The sequence below is a fragment of the Halichoerus grypus genome, chromosome 1 (genome assembly GCF_964656455.1).
Source record: "Halichoerus grypus chromosome 1, mHalGry1.hap1.1, whole genome shotgun sequence".
Lineage (NCBI taxonomy): Eukaryota > Metazoa > Chordata > Mammalia > Carnivora > Phocidae > Halichoerus > Halichoerus grypus.
In genome coordinates, this window is record NC_135712.1 from 42,092,391 (window position 1) to 42,104,434 (window position 12,044).

The 12,044-nt window shown below is 36.3% G+C and overlaps 1 protein-coding gene across 3 annotated transcripts in view; it reads right to left on the reverse strand.

The window, feature by feature from the left end:
- Nucleotides 1–3,499: 3,499 nt before the first annotated feature.
- Nucleotides 3,500–12,044, reverse strand: part of PROS1 (protein S) — a 63,061-nt gene continuing 54,516 nt past the window's right edge. For all 3 annotated transcript variants that reach the window (XM_078060836.1, XM_036097324.2, XM_078060870.1), the window contains 3 exons: nt 8,972–9,120; nt 6,689–6,914; nt 3,500–3,745 (listed from right to left, as the gene is read on the reverse strand). In XM_078060836.1, the coding sequence (XP_077916962.1) occupies nt 3,585–3,745; nt 6,689–6,914; nt 8,972–9,120 (536 nt within the window). In that variant the 3' untranslated portion in view covers nt 3,500–3,584. The remainder of the gene's footprint in view (nt 3,746–6,688; nt 6,915–8,971; nt 9,121–12,044) is intronic.

The window sequence follows — 12,044 nt, forward strand, 5'->3', positions numbered from 1 at the left end:
ATTTCTTTTTGTATTTTTTTCTGTCTCTATCCTCTTCACCCAGTATCATTCTGTGTCCTTTGCTTCTTCTTTTTCCTTTTCTTCTTTATTTTCTATCTTACCAAATCTTTCACTGAATCCTCTTTCATATCTTTCTCCTCTTGATTGCTTTTCTCTTTGTCGTCCTTTTCTCTCCTTCTGGTTTTATTCACATACACTCACTCACTCATACCTGTTTCTCTCCCTTTCTCCTATCTCTACTTTCCACTCATTTTTTGTGTTATGTCTGCCCTACTATATGTGTACGTGTGAACTCACATGCACATGGGAGACATAAGGAGACAGAAGGGAGTGCATGAGGTTAGGGAAGAACCCAGAGGCTGGATCTGTGGTTTGTTACTCTGGTTATCCATGGGAATCTTCTGATTCAGTTGTCTGCAATGGGGTCAATGAATCTAAGAAGGCTCTCAGGTTGAGATTTACTGGTTTAATGAGGAAAGCCCTTGAAAGCTAGGATTAATTATCTGTACTTCATGCAATAAGGGAGGTTTTGAGAATTATTGTGAAATACGATCTCTGTGTGAGAGATTATCTGAAAACATTGTGGGAAAGAGGACTTGGAAGCAGAGAAATGGAACTTCATATATATTTTATTGGGCCTAATTCAAATAGCACTTCTCTAAGCTTCCATTTGTAACCCATTTCTTCCTCCCCATAACCCCCTGCATATGGTTTATTTCTTTGTTGCAGCTCTTACCAAACTCAGGCTCATATTTGAATTACTTGTCCCATTTCTCTGCTATCTCCTAGACTGAATTTTTTGATGGCAGGACTAGAGCATTTTCTCCATTGTTTTCCTAGGACAATATGTAGCCCAGAGTTCTAATTATAAAAGTTTTCAGAGTCATTGTCAGCATTTCCTTAATTTAATTAAATAATATCACATTTGTCTTCAAAACCATTAAATCGATGATATTATCACCTGAGAATCAAAGACACAGCAAGTTATATATAGAGCTGAGGACAGAATTTGTTCACTCCAACAATTAGCATTTACTGAGTGATGGGATGACCAGTAAGAATAGAGGAGCAGTATAGAGTTTTGAATTTGGGCATGGACTCTTGATCCAGATCTCCCTGCCTGGTAACCTGCTAGCTACGTGTACAAAGAAGGCTACAGCTGTATCTATCTTCTAGAATAGCCAGCTGTTAGTCCTGTGTGGCTGCCTTGTACATGCTGAGTTGGCTCAGTAAGACACTCATCCCTGAAGGCTCCAGCTTCAACCCCAGTGTTCAATATGACTCTGTTTAATTAATTTTTTTATATTTATTATACTTATTTATATTTATATAAAATAACTTATTATATTTATTCATTATTTGGGAACTCCAGATAATAACATTAGATTCTTCCTATGTCATTTAAATATTGGCCCAATCACTCTTCTCTTAAGATCCACTTGAAGAGATCAGATGTATCAAATGGTTTTTTCCATCTGGAGACTAGTTACGGAATGAGATTTTAGACTACACCATTTAAACCTTTAGCAGGAAAGAGGATTTCTCTTGTTCCACAGCAGAAGATCAGATTTTCAAATATAAATTCTCTGGGAAAGCCTGAAGCCAGATATAGCAAGTAGCCCATGTGTAAGATCATTGTCAGATTCTCATTTGTAAGAAACACCTCCTCACCCAGCTCTCTAAGCCATACCTACATGCATCTCAGAGAGAGATGAAATTTATAAATGGGTCTCTGGAGCCTCTTTGAAGATCACTGCATGTTGGAAGTTTTCTGTTTCTGATGGGAAGTGTGGAATTGATCCCTGTAGTTGTCTTTGTATCTGGGCATAATTAAACAAGAATCACAAAACTCCTCCCCAAAGAAAATTCATTTTTCCTTCCCTTCCTTTCTTTTCTTCCTTTTTCATAGGCTTTCAGTTTTTCTACTTCTTTGCTTTTTTACACCAACATAATTGTCAATAGTTGCTTGCTGAAATTCATCACCCACAGTACATGGTGGTAAATTGGGAGAAAGATTACATCGAGGAAGATGAGCTAGCACAATTTCTGGCAGGTGTCAAACACTCAATATATGTCACCTTTGCTTTTCTTCCATTTCTGAGCTCCAGTCTATAACTCAACCATAGCTCCTGATCAAATATTTGAGCTTTATATCTTTCAACAAAAGAACCACTGTGCTGCAGGAAGACTTACATGTATGTTATATGATTTTATGTTCTGTTCAAAAAGTTGACAGAATATAGATATTATTCACATAAATGTTTGCAATATACTCTAATGTATTATGTTTCATGTGATATAAAATATCTACAGTAGAAAAAAAGTTTATTTTCTAAAACCATCAATTGAGACATCTGATCCATACCTAATGTGACTGGTAGGTTTGGGAGTGATAAAACTACCACTTGGAATGCATTACCAACAAGTACGTGGCACTCTAACCCCCTTACTCCAAAGATACAATATTAACTATGTCCTTCTGTGGTTATCCTCTCATTATACCTTTTCTAGCTTTCAGAGTTCTTTTTGTCCTTCAACAATCACATCAGGAAACTTACTCTGGTAATTAAAGTTGGATTCAAGGAAAACTATGCACTTCCACGTTATTCATTCTCTCATTCGTTCTTTCCATCTTAGGTTCTGCCTTTTCTAATCTCAAGTTTGCGTGACCCACAGCCAAATTTAAGGACTGTACCCATCCTAGGTTTTGACACCCATTCCAGCACAATCTAGTATGTCTTCCTCATAAAATCCAATTACTAACCGGCAAGATTCATGTGTTCTTATGAAAATTTGTCCCACTTGTTTTTAATTCAGGAAAGCTACTGGTTCAAATGTGAAGCTAAGTGAAAGTCCCTCTGAGGAACTATTTTTGGAGTAAAGCTTTAAAGCCTTCCACTCAATTCATTCTTGATAGGCCGCTGTCTCTCCTTCTGCCCTCATTAGGGAAAAACAAAAATAAAGAGTATCTGCTATGATCAATAGTATTTAGTCACATGCACTCTTGTTTGAGTTTACTTCCTTGCCTTCCAAAAAACACAGGTATTTCAGCACTAGGTCATGGTGATAAAATTAAATTTTACTTTGGGCGCCTGGGTGGCTCAGTCGGTTAAGCATCTGCCTTCGGCTCAGGTCATGATCCCAGGGTCCTGGGATCGAGTCCCGTGTCAGGCTCCCTGCTCAGCGGGGAGCCTGCTTCTCCCTCTGCCCCTCCCCCCACTTGTTCTCTCTCTCTCTCTCTCTCTCTCTCTTTCTCAAAAATAAATAAATAAAATCTTTAAAAAAATTAAATTTTACTTTTAATGAAGTAATGTCATTTGTAGCAAAAAATTCAAATTAGAAATGTTTATATATTTCATTATTTAATTTCTAGGCAGCAATAGAGGTAAGAATTTTTAAATGTGATTTGTACCACAAGAGGATCTTGTTCTTCTTGAAAAAGGACCTTTTTTAAAATTCCAGGAAAGCCAAAGTACCATAAAAAATCAAGGTCTGTACATTGCAGGTAAAACCCTTCAGCTATTATTGAAACATAAGTATAATTACATACAGGAAAAATGTATTATCAGTACAGGAAAGAAGCCTTAAGAATTCTCTGTGCTTTTTGAAACTGATGGACACGAGTGAGCTCTGATATCGTTATGCTTAGAAACGGCTTCATCCAGATCCAACTGAACACCATTAATGTTCACTTCCATACAGCCATTATAAAAGGCATTCACTGGTGTGGCACTGAATGGAATATCTGTAAAAACAGAATATCAAAATATTAACCCAAGACTTTTGGCATCTTATTTGCTTACAATTAGAGGAACTATTCAAACTTCCCATTTCCAACCAAATTCTAATCATAAAGGAAAAATTAATAATGTAATTATTCAATAAATTTATATTAAGTGACTTCTATGTATATAAGGTATTGTGCTTGACACTGGATTCAGCATTATCATCGGTTCCTCTGATTTCATAAACACAATCAGTCTCATTAAAACCTAAGATAGATAAACACTTTAAAAAGAATAAAAAAGAGCATATTCTTACCTGTGATGTTCTATTTTATTATTTTCTTTTTAAATCTGAGCAACAGTTTAAGCACTGTTAAATCATTTTTTCAACTCCAAACTATAGCTACATGGAAATCTTTTTAAAATGCTGTGATAAATGTATCTCTTTTATTACTGCTGCAATAAAAGCAGATTTCTATATTTTCCTAAAAATAGCTTCTTGCTGAGCATACAATGTCAGGTCATGACAGGAAATTCACTTTATGTACTGTTTAGTGTTCAAAAAATAATTTTAATAATGCTTCAGTGAATAGGGCCTTTGGGCCTTTCGACACTTTCACTCTCCTCATCAGACTTAATACTTTAGTAACACCCTTGAATTCCTAAGAACAATGGTTCATTTTAATAACATCCATCTCTCTACTTGCTTCTTTTTTTGGCATCTCCTCCCCATGAATTTAGTTCCCAATGGACATTTTTCAGCCTTTATTCTTCTTTCTTAGTACCTTATGCAAAAAACATACAGGTCAAATTTTCCACCTTTAATTTGCCAATGCAGTGAATAAAGTCCATACTTTTCTAGGGGCTCACACCATTCTTTACGAAACCCTTTCAAGTCTGGCTGAGCATCAAGATTATGCCACTATTATAAAAATCCTCAGAGATATCAATTTCCCCTGATTTCTAATTCATAGCATGCAATTGAATATGCCTATTTTGCATATCAACTGGTAATTTACCTATCCCACTGTTTACACTCCTAATATCTCAATTGTCAGTTCTCCTCAATTTTCCTCACTCTCTAAACACATCTTGCCTGAAGTCAATCTTCAGTGCTGATGCCAAAGTCCTGGAACCATTAAAATTTAATAGCTTTACTTCTTTTCAACTCTTTCATTGTTTGTCTGATTTACTAAAATGGCATTCAACTAATTTGCAATAAGGTAGTAAGTGGATTTCAATATAGAATTCATTCATTTGAACTATAATTATACTTCCTAATAATTAACCACAGTAACTTAAGTTAACTTTCTATTAACCATGCTAACTTATCTATTTATCTATCTATCCATAACTTTTAGAGCATCCTTACTTCTATTCCACAAAAACCCACATAAAATTTCCATATATGAAAAATGAAGGCCCTAAGCAGTTAAAAGTAAGAAAATGAAGGTTACTAGAAGTCCAGACATCAAACTCAGAATTTTCCCTGAGAATAACCTGCAAATGGTATTCGAAAATATTTCTCAAAAACTTTCTGCCTCAATTATTTTTTGCCATTTAAAGTAAAATGTTGATGCCAATTTCATATTTTCCAATATTAAGTCAGAGATGAATGTGCTTTTCCTCCAGTTTTCTCCATCTTATGGTAAACGGACTCTCCACCCACGCAAGTCCTCATGGTGGATACCTAAGAAAGAGATCCTTATACCTGCCTTTCAATCATTAAATCCTACTAATGTTGTTTTTCACATGCATCTCCCATCTAATCACTGTGCCCCATCTTCACTGCCATCATCCTAGTCCAGCAGCTTCTTCATCTGTAACATGGGGATAATAATAGCACCTGACTCACAGGTCTATTTTGAAAGTTAAATAAGTTGATCCCTCCTAAGCACTTTCAACGATGCCAGACTATTTATTATGCACTGATTGATGGCAGTATAGTTGTTGCTTCTGTTACTGTTACTGCTTCTCCATCTGGACCACTTCAGCAGTCCCCCGCTCCTCTCATCCACTTTTGCCTCCCACCTGTCCATCTCTATCCATCACGTGGGGTGGGTTTTTAAAATGATAATATTGATATACAATTTCCCTGTCTAAATTTTTTTTTAAAGACTCCCATGGCTCTTGTAATAAGACTCAGGACCCCGAACCAGGTCTACAAACCACCCCCCCACACACACCCAGTTCTCAGCTTCCTCATCCTGTATCTCCCTTGCTCAATGTGTTTTCACCACACTCATCGTCTATATATTCCTCAAGTGTATCCACCCCCCGTTTTGCCCACACATAGACCATTTTTACTTGCATATTAATTCCAATTCCCGCCCTATCACTTGGTTAAATTTAACCCTTCCATTTATCATATTTATATCTTAGCCTTTTCTTCAGAGAGCTCATTCTTGGCTGGCACAACCAGGCCAAGTCCCCATTTTTAGGCTCTGAAAGCAATTCATACTTTTCCTTCATAGAAGTTATCACAATTTAATTATTCTGATATTTTCTTAATTGGTTATTTGATGTCTGCCTCTGTACTAGATTGTAAAAGGCTTAGCAGCAGGGATCATATCTGTTTATTACTATAGCCCTACTATCTGGGGTGTAGGTTCTTAATAAATAAAAGGTAAATGATGGATGAATTAAAGAATAAAGATTGAACTCACAAGACTACTGTGAGAATGAACTGAAATAATAAATACTTTCTCACTAGGATAGTCAAATGCAACAAAACTTGGGTTAGTTTTAGTTCACCATTAAAAAATAAATAAACAAAATATACCCATAAAATGTCACTATAAATCCCCAGGAAAAGAAAAATGGATACTGGAATTTTGTCTTCCCTTCTAAGGTCCTTTTGCTAAGATTACATATTTAAAATACTATCAATTTGATTAAAAATATACTTTTTAAAACTTTTTAAATATAATTCTGAAAACAAAAAAAAAAAGGTAAGAAGATACCTGGAAGGCCACCCAGGTAAGTGGTTACTGTCCCTTTCATTGCTTTGTCCAAAATGGCCAACTGTCCTTGAAGGTTTTCAGAGGAGACGATGTCTTTTTTAAGTGGAGTGAACAGCTCCAGATTGTTTCTGTTGACTCTTAATTCCAGATGGAATTGTTGACTGGAACACAGACTTATGGCCTCTATCTGAAACATTATCATATTTTCGACAGATACGAGGATATCCTGAAAAACAGAGCAAAGATTCAATATAAGCAAGTATTAATGGTAATGCCACTTAAGAGTGACTTTTGAGTCACATCACAATTTTTAAAAATACATTAGTTTTACAAATTTCAGGTTCAGCTAAGATATAAATGGTTAGTGGCTTCTGAAAATTCAATACACCAAGTTGTTTTACCAAAGATGGGAACCTAAAGTCATGTGTTAAGCACTATTTTTCTGTTTGTTAGCCTTCCTAACTTCAAAACTTACATGTGAAAAATGAAGGAGTTGAATCACTCTTTGTTGGGGAAAAGGCTTGGAAAATTTCAAGTGCTTGAGTAAGTACATGCCAGCAAGACTGAAAGGTCTGTGTGTGCCACATAAGCAATCCTATTAAGACCTGGGGCAAAATGAGTAAAAAAGTCCTGAGAGAGGAAAGTCAGGGATCACCAGCAGTAAGTTACAGAGTATTTGCCAGAAGATATTCAAAAGAGAAAATGTATTCATTTTGCTGAACTTTTCAAACTGCTAAGACACAGAATTACTTAACTTCTTGACAGGGATCTATGCATATACCTTATATATGTATACAGGAAATGTAAAAAGAAAATAAAATCAAGGGGCGCCTGGGCAGCTCAGTAGCTTAAGCGTCTGCCCTCAGCTCAGGTCATGATCTCAGGGACCTGGGATCGAGCCCCATGTCAGGCTCCCTGCTCCAATCGCCCCCCTGCTTATTCTTGCTCTCTCTCTCAAATAAATAAATAAAATCTTAAGAAAAAAAAGAAAAGAACATCAAAACTAGGAACATGGCTGTTATGAGATGGTAGAAAGATAGTCTGAAGTACCTACTTAGGAATCCAAGTCTATACTTCGCAAATACAGGTTATTTGAGGAAATCTGTTACTATTACATATCCATATCCTTGAACTCACTAATAATCTTAAAATGGTCAGCAGACAAACTGTTCCAGAATGATCAATAGTATGTGGAATTATGTTATGAAATACTGTACACAGATATTGAGAAGGCAATCTGACATGGAGAAAAAAAAAAGGAGTCATGGAGTCAAACACAAAAGATAAAATAAATATCAAAGACATGGCATGCATTAATCTCCTCTACTGCAGGGATATAGTGCTGAAGATAGGATTTCCATTTTGTTTAAAAAAAAAAAGTAAACAAAAAGCTGGAATCTAAATGTAGCAAGCTCCTGTGGTAGACTAGAGATAAAAACTCAGCAGGATCTCCTTAGGTGGCTTTTGCTTAACCACTAGAAACTCCCTGCAATCATCGTTGAGCTGAAAACAACATACCTTTTTATTGCTACAGACATTATTCAATTACATGCTTCTTTCTAAAAGCTACAGAGAACATCCAAGCCAACCTTGGCTCAGACGCAAGCTTCTTGCTCTAACTTGTTGGAATCCACTGTGGATAACACATGGTCAGAACTATTAGCCTCTAGTGGAAGGCTGAATAATACAGATCTTCTGATAACGCTCATGTTTCCTTTTATCCAAGAGTTTTTTCCTGTTCGTCCTCCTAATTTCAAATGAGAGTTGCCACCAAGAAGCCAGGTGGACTGGTTTTAGTTTTCTCCAGTCCTTCCTAATTTACTCGTGGGAGAAAAGATTAAGAGTGCCAGAGAGCACAAAACATTATAATTAGGCACAGAATATCTAAGACTGAATTTTAATCAGACTCACTTTTATTTTGTTAGTACAGACTATGACTCCCATAATATTTCAAGGATTTAAATAAAGGTGGGTCTCTATGTACTCTGGGAAGGCTCCAGGCAGCCTGTGTGTGAGTCTGCCTGATCTTGGCTGTGGATGCACAGTAACAGGCTTTTCTCCTCTCTACTTCCTGGATCAGACCTTAGAAATAAGCCAGCAAAAAAGTAATAATAATGGACATTTTTTGAGTCCTTATTGATGTGCTGGAGACTGTGCTAAATACTTTACATGTTATCTCATTTAATCACCAAAATAACACTTCGAGGTAAATACTGCTAATATATCCATTTTACAGATAAAAAACAAAACAAAACAAGAATCACAAAAGTTTAGTGAAGTTACCTGAAGCTTTCCAGAGGCAGAGTCTACCAAGGACAAGGCAAAGGGCACAGTATTACCAGAAACCAAGGCGAAAATAACACCAGTGCCCGTGGATGGGCGAATGTTCAAGGACACATTTACTTGCCAGTCCTCAGCATTGGATATATTACCTGTTTAAACAATAAAACAGAAGCAGGATCAGTGTACTCCTAAAGTATGCCAGAAGGAATTATTACAATCTTACTAATACTCAGAGCCATTTTTGTGGAATACTAAAGGTTTTCATTCTCCTTCCTCAGTGACCTATAAAACCAAGGCAAAAAAACAAAAAACAAGAACCATTTTTTTAAGTGCAGGCAAGAAACACAAAAATGGAGCCCCAGCGTTCTGGTCTTCCTAGAATAAAATTCGAGATGTGGTGTTTCAGAATATTATGAATTTCTCCTGTTTGCTCTTTTACAGGTATTCTTTCTGCCTCCATATTCACCATTGGTCCAATCTCAGAGTGGTCATATTTTAAAGTACACATTTAGAAGGAAATTCAACAAATTTATTGTAATGTTTCTGAGGGAACATTTGGATATGGCTGCCATCACCACCCTACCATTCCTCATCCATAAAAGGCTCAGTTCAAAGCAGTGGGAAAGAAAAATATGATTTATACAAATAGGGGAGTTTGGGGAGTTTGATAGTAGAGAAATATTCTGAAATCAACAGTTAACTCTAAAATTGTAACAGGAACTCTTCTTCTGCGATTCTCTTGTCATAATAGTTAACACTCATTTTCTTTATTACTAGGTTAATTGTCTATCCCACTAGAGTGCAAGCCCTACATGTCTCTATGACCACTTTGTTTTTCACAGTAGTCACTCAACAAATAGTTGAATTGATATGTTCCAAAATAGTTTAATTCCTAAAAATACTGGGGCATCTGGGTGGCTCAGTCGATTAAGCATCCGACTTCGGCTCAGGTCATGATCTTAGGGTCCTGGAATCGAGCCCTGCATCAGGCTCCCCACTCAGCAGGGAGTCTGTTTGTCACTCTCCCTCTTTCTCTGCCCCTCCCCCGTTCATGCTCTCTCTCTGTCTCTCTCAAATAAATAAATAAAATCTTTAAAAAAATATTAATTCACATTTTGAGTGAAGTTTTCCTTATTTAATATGAAGTAATATAAAATAATACCTCAAATATCACTTATAGGTTTTGAAAAGGTGAATGTGAGTGGAGAAAATATTTTCCCCTTGACAAGATGATCTTCCATTTAGCCACATCAAATGCTATTGCGTTGTTCATTTATAATCTTTTTTTTTAAGATTTTATTTATTTATTTGTCAGAGAGAGTGTGTGCATAAGCAGGGGGAACGGCAGGTAGAGGGAGAAGCAGGCTCCCTGCTGAGCAAGTAGCCTGATGAGGGACTCGATCCCAGGACTCTGGGATCATGACGTGAGCCAAAGACAGACGCTTAACTGACTGAGCCACCCAAACGTCCCTATCTACAATACACTCATTTATATACATGTGTATTTATATACAATATAATCATTTTGAAATAAGTAAATTTACTATAAGGTATTAATGAACTCAAACTAAAACATGCAAACGTACAGAAATTATAATGTAACATTAAATGTTAATTTAAAAGTAGGTCACTTTCAAGTTATCCATGAAGTAACTAATTGCTTATGAAAGTAATTTTTTTTCAGATACAATAGAACTCTTACTTTCATTTTCTTTTCAGAGAGTTTTTCCTTTGAGCAAATTATTGTGGGCCTAGTTTTTTCTTATATTCAGTCATCAGCCCCAATTAAAAAAAATTTTTTTTAAATCCTTCATATACAGAACAGAACTAAAGTTAAAGACATTGCATTACTTTACGTTAAGAACACAAAAAGTACTAGTGTAAGATTCTTCCTTAAAACTGTAGTAATACTTTTTTAGACTGCAAATAAACACATTTAAAATACAGTTTTTCATTAAAGCAGAGATATCAGATTAACACTAAATTTATGATACAAAGTATTAGTAGCTCAAATAATGAATTCCTAAACAGAAAAAGACAAAGAACCTAATAATATAATTAAGATATAAAAATAGCTAATAAACACATGGAGAGATATTTAACAGTAGAAATTGGGATAATAATATTTAAAACTACAAGATTTAATTTTTCAACTCTCAGATTGGAAACAAATCTCAAGCATACACTTTCTTATTCTGTTGGTAGAAGTATAAATTGAGGAGCACCTGGGTGGCTCAGTCAGTTAAGCGGCTGCCTTCAGCTCAGGTCATGATCCCAGAGTCCTGGGATCAAGCCCTGCATTAGGATCCCTGCTCGTCTGGGAGCCTGCTTCTCCCTCTTCCTCTGCCCCCTCACCCCCCACCCCGCTTGTGATCTCTTTCCCTCTGTGTGTGTCAAATAAATAAATTAAATCTTAAAAAAAAAAAATAAGTATAAAATGATAAAACATCTTTGGAAGAGAATCTAACTGAGCAGTAGGAATTATACATCTGCATAAACTTTGGTGGACATAATCTAAGATTCTCTCCTACAGAATTAATCATAGAAAGGTATAAAGATGTATGTCCAAGGGTATTATGGAAATACTATTTGTAAAGGCAAAAACCTGGGTCAGTCTGGCAGGAGTTCCTGTTCTGCTTAGACTATAGGAAACTGGAAAGAGCACTGCTCCTACCCTTACAACAACAACAACCAAAGACCAATTATTTAGCTTCCCTCCTCCTGCAAGCCTGGAGAAGAGGAGCAGCAACCTGCAGGAAATGCACAAAGTCCATTCCTTCTCTGTCTTCTCTATGCAACAAAAGCCTTACAGCACTGGGGAAAAGGTAACAAACATTGTGGCCATTAGAACACATGCAAAGACCCATTGCATCTACAGGTTAGGGAAAGGAAACTGGAAAAAACAAAACAACCAACCAAAAACCATTTACCATGGAGAAGGAGCAGAAAAAATCTAGAGTCCTGATCATTAGATATCTCCCTCACAGGTGGTTGGGAGGGGGACAATGAAAAGTTCACACCCCTGAGACCCAGGGATACAATACTTGCCCAAAATTGAATCTGTATCAGAACA